General features: G+C 36.4%; 1 protein-coding gene across 3 annotated transcripts; it reads right to left on the bottom strand.

Annotated features, from left to right (window-relative positions):
* Nucleotides 1-229: 229 nt before the first annotated feature.
* LOC113281850 (putative uncharacterized protein DDB_G0271606) lies at nt 230-4232 on the bottom strand. Of its 3 annotated transcripts, none has more exons than XM_026530727.1 (8): nt 3951-4232; nt 2869-3078; nt 2540-2604; nt 2244-2343; nt 2022-2063; nt 1887-1928; nt 825-1690; nt 230-687 (listed from the first exon to the last, which is right to left on the bottom strand). In XM_026530727.1, exons 2-8 carry the CDS (start codon nt 3052-3054, stop codon nt 597-599), a joined length of 1392 nt encoding a protein of 463 aa, XP_026386512.1. In that variant the 5' UTR covers nt 3055-3078; nt 3951-4232; the 3' UTR covers nt 230-596. The 3 variants fall into 3 exon arrangements, with proteins under 3 accessions (XP_026386512.1, XP_026386513.1, XP_026386511.1); XM_026530728.1 differs by having other exon boundaries at nt 2869-3033; XM_026530726.1 differs by having other exon boundaries at nt 2869-2962.
* Between the last annotated feature and the right edge of the window lie 661 nt (nt 4233-4893).

Here is a 4893-nt window from a genome sequence, read left to right as displayed (position 1 = left end):
TTAGCAAATACATTGCTTTCAGGTGAGAAATGGAAACATTGTAATATAATGGGCCCTCAATTGTTGTTGACTTGAGAGGGATAAGGATGTTGGTGGGCTATTGCCTATTCTAGGTTGAAAGTTGAATTAAGGAAATTTAGGACTCATTTCAAACGAGCCAATGACAAAAATATACAATATGGACTTCAATTTAGTGTCAATTGCAAAACAAAATTTAAAACAAGAGTGCTGCCAAAATTTTGAATTTTTCCTTCTAGTAGTACTTATGTAAGAATATGACCATTCATACTTGCACAGATGTTTTTCATCATGATAATTATATTCTTTCCTGCATTAACAAAAACTTCATTTCTAGTCTCTCATCTATGTCTATATAGACCAAAAACCTTCTTCACAATAGATAAAAATTTACTCTAATCTGTATCTTTTTCTCCTGCAAAATATGAGCATTTTCTAGTCTCTCATCTGTCTATATGGGTACGAACCAAAAAACCGTCTTCACAAAAGATAAAATTTACTGTAGTCTGTATCTTCTTCTTCTACAAAATATGAGCATGTGGAAGCATATACCTTCATGCATCATGGTGTTAAACAAGTTATAGCATCCACCCAGGTAAAAAGCTTATCAAGTCTTGTGCTGGGGCTGTAACATTCATCATATTACCTGTGTTACTCAAGTGATTGTTCCTGTAACCAGAAAACAAAATAAAATTATAACTAAAGAAAGAAAAAGACTAATCTGGATAAAATCATATTCCAACAGAACTAAAAGATTATTCTGTTTTAGTGTTTTATTTTGTTGGAATGTAAAAAAGATGATATACCCGACTTGCGAAGAGGGACTGCACTCTAAAGCCTGGAAAAAACACTCTGATTGAACAGCATCTGTGTAATGATTGTATGAAACCTGCCTTTGTTGTTCACCTGCTTGCCATGATGACTGCAGTGCAATATCTACCTTATCTTTGTTAATCTGCTGCTGCCATTGTTGCTCACCCACTTGCCATGACAGCTGTAGTGCATTTTCAGCCTTATCTGCGTCCATCTGCTGCTGCCATTGTTGCTCACCCGCGTGCCATGACAACTGTAGTGCATTTTCAGCCTTATCTTCGTCCATCTGCTGCTGCCTTTGCTGTTCATCCACTTGCCATGACAATTGTAGTGCCATTTCTGCCTTATCTTTGTCAATCTGCTGCTGCCTTTGCTGTTCATCAACTTGCCATGACAATTGTAGTGCCATTTCTGCCTTATCTTTGTCAATCTGCTGCTGCCTTTGCTGTTCATCCGCTTGCCATGACAATTGTAGTGCCATTTCTGCCTTATCTTTGTCAATCTGCTGCTGCCTTTGCTGTTCATCAGCTTGCCATGACAATTGTCGTGCCATTTCTGCCTTATCGTTGTCAATCTGCTGCTGCCTTTGCTGTTCATCCGCTTGCCATGACAATTGCAGTGCCATATCTGCCTTATCTTTGTCAATCTGCTGCTGCCTTTGGTGTTCATCAGCTTGCCATGACAATTGTAGTGCCATTTCTGCCTTATCTTTGTCAATCTGCTGCCTTTGCTGTTCACCCACTTGCCATGACAATTCTAGTGCCATATCTGTTTTATCTTCGTCCATCCGCTGCTGCCTTTGCTGTTCAGCCACTTGCCATGACAATCGTAGTGCAGTTTCTGCATTATCTTCTGCCATCTTTGTAAAAAGAAAAAGGTAAGAGCCTATCAGATTCCACTAGTGCAAGAATGAACTAGTTGACCTGTGTTCGTGGCGTATCAATGAACTGAGCAAGTTGACCCGTGTTTGTGGCGTATCATCTATTATTTCTATATATAAGATAAGCTCTAACAGAATGTTGAATGTTTGTGAAGAGTATGTTGACATATATTACCTTCTTACTCAGGGTCTTATTAGCTTCGCGCTGCATTTTTTCCTGGGATACATTAGAAACAATGGTAAAATGGATTTGTATTCCATTACATCTATATGTGTAAAAACCTGAAATTGAATAATGCAGTTCGCATACCTTTTGTTGAAGCTCGGCAAGATGTCCAAACATAGATCGAGTCTACAAAATAAAAACATATATACCCAACCCAATTTAGTCAGCAGAATAATGGTTTAGATGATTCCCTATGAAATACATTATAATGTATACAGCATGTACTTGTAACTAAATGCAGTATTATGCATATACATTATGAAATACATTATAATGTATACCATGATGGTTTACCAGATAACCTACCTTTTCTGATCTGACCTGCTTTAATGTAACCTCTAATTGGCTTTCAAGTTGATCGAGCTCCTCAAACCTTAATGTTTCCAAACCTTCCCCTTGCAAGTTTCTATTAAAGAACAAGTTTGAAGTTATCATGATGAACACCAAACTTTAACTTTTTTAGCATTTAGGATGTGGGAACAGTCAGAAAATACAAATCAAATTCTTTAACAATCATAACCAGAATGAAATCCAAAAGATATAGAGCTCTATTTATTGCTCATTGTTTTTAGTTTGGGCAGTTCCAGCAGATTGGTAAATACCTATAATTTTGTTGTAGAACTTCTGCTCTTGCTTTTAGCTGCAAGTAGTCCTGGAAGGCTTCATCCTAGAGTGGCACAAATCACAACAGGCACACTTTAATCTATACATACCAGAAATATCAACCAACCTTAAGCGAACGTAATGCAAAACAAAATTTTGACAGCATAATAAACTTCTGGCAAGAAATTAGCAATATGTTGCTTAATAAACATCTTTTTATAGTTTTCTAGTAAATTTGGGGTTTATATTGTATACACATGAGCCATCTAATTGATAGGAGACCAGAACACACATTATAGTAAGACAAGGGAATAGACTTTTAAAATACCTCAATGTCATTGACGACAGGCTCGCTGACAGGCTTGCTTGATACAGGTAAAATACCTTTGATCCTTTCATACTTCTCCAGCGTCTCCAACATACTAACAAAATTTAAAGCATAGCACAGAAAGATTGTCCGTCTATCAATAGGATTCCATCCAGAGATTATTAACTGACCACACCATAATAGCATTAGTACACACTGATATCAACTAATCTGCATTGACAAAAAAAGAGGTGGTCCAACCCCATTTTTCTTAATGGAAAAGTTCAAACTAAACAAAACAAATTCAGCTGATAACTGCAAGAATTTAACCGAATACATAAAGTACAAATGAAGGGGTAAACGCTATAAATTGTACTACTTGTAATTCAAAAACAAAATCCATTATAAATCATGAAAAAAAACAATGTTGAATAATGTGACTCGAATGTGAATGGTCATGAAAGATGGAACTAAATTTTTATAGGCTATTAATCGCCACCACAGATTAACAATGGGACACTAAAACACAGAATGAATTGAACAGATGAAACTACAATTTCATTATTTTCATATAATGTTCCCACCAGTTGTCGTATAAATTACAAGACTACGTCCAAAACTTAGTATTACACAAATCAAACCACAACTTCATACGTTGTCAAATCAAACTAGAAAGCATATCAAACCAAGTCCGCCTCACATGGTAAAGCACAAACAAGCTACATGCATACATACATACATACATCTCTGGAAGGTTAATAACCTTTGGTCTTTAACCAAAATCTTTCATACCATCCAGAAAATCTAATCTCATAATGACCTCTAAACAAAAGCTGTAAAAGTACAAACACAACATTTATTTGAGTCAACTTGATTTTGACAGTCCTTAGAAGAAAAAAAAGAAACGAACACAAAACACTTTGAGATCTCACTCCCAAAAAACCCACAACTGAAAAACAAAAAGGTAGAATCAAAATCCCAAGCCGAGCTCAACCTAGCAAAAGCAGTACTCATAGTAAAAAGATTCAATTTCTTTTAATAAAAAAATGAAAATAACAGAAAAAAGAGAAATAAATAAGTACGATGTAAAGAGAAGTGTAAACCTTGAAGTGCTAGAAAACTCAGAGAGTTTGCCTTCGCTGGAGAATATGATAAGAGCAACTTCATCTTCAGAATCATCTGATAGATCACGAGCTTTCTTCAAAAGAGTGCTCTTTCTCCTATAAAATGAAAGATGTCTCTGCGCCTTGTCTTCAATCCTCTTTATATCTCTTTTTATTCCTCTCCCCATTTTTTTCTTTTGGTGCTGGATTTCTAGGTTGTTCATGTTTTCTCTTCTTAAGCTTTAGCTCCAACTCCAACAAGCTTAAAGGGAAAACGATAAGCCTTTTACCAAGTCGGTTCGTTTGTCTTGCTTGTGCTCTTTAATGTCACTTGCTCCAACGTCAGTATCAAGCTCAGAACATTCGTTTATCTGGTAGTACACGTGTCTCGACAACATTATATGGCTAGTACTATACTTTGTCCAAGAGGTCAAAGGGTGGGGTAAAATTTTACCGTAATGCCAAGGGCTAGGGATAAAACTAGGTCTCACTGGATTTGGTAAAACTTAACGGAGTATGGATGGAGAAAGAGCCGAGTGTGCCGGCGATCCGACTCCTAAAACATTATTATGGATAGCAGTTGGCATGGAAAAGTCGGTTGGACATCTTTTGATCATTTATTTACCTTTACCTCTGCGGCTCTGCTAACTAATCTATGACATTCCAAAGAATGCACTCCAGCTTAAGGCGTCGTCCGGCTATGTATATCTCCCAAATGAAATAAAATCAAACTCAAAATGTAATTACGGATAACCCAGTTAACTTTGTCTTAAAAAAAATAAATCATTTTTCTCCTTCTACAAATTTTATCCGTTCTTGCGATGTTTGTTTCTCATGGCAACTCTAACAAGGATTCTACTTCTACATGTAAATTGATTATGAATCTTGTGAAAATTCCACTAATATTCCCACTAGTGGGATCGAACTCTCCCCCTCTCACTCA

The sequence above is a fragment of the Papaver somniferum genome, chromosome 5 (genome assembly GCF_003573695.1).
Source record: "Papaver somniferum cultivar HN1 chromosome 5, ASM357369v1, whole genome shotgun sequence".
Lineage (NCBI taxonomy): Eukaryota > Viridiplantae > Streptophyta > Magnoliopsida > Ranunculales > Papaveraceae > Papaver > Papaver somniferum.
This window is presented reverse-complemented; position numbering and strand designations above follow the sequence as displayed.

Bases quoted from the DNA above. Each gene is read 5' to 3' on its own strand.
- LOC113281850 (XM_026530726.1), bottom strand. From the start codon at position 4,174: ATGAACAACCTAGAAATCCAGCACCAAAAGAAAAAAATGGGGAGAGGA. The intron at 2,963-3,950 runs GTTTACACTTCT...AAATTTTGTTAG, and splicing joins GAGTTTTCTAGCACTTCAAG to TATGTTGGAGACGCTGGAGA. The intron at 2,344-2,539 runs GTATTTACCAAT...GTTCTTTAATAG, and splicing joins GTTCTACAACAAAATTATAG to AAACTTGCAAGGGGAAGGTT.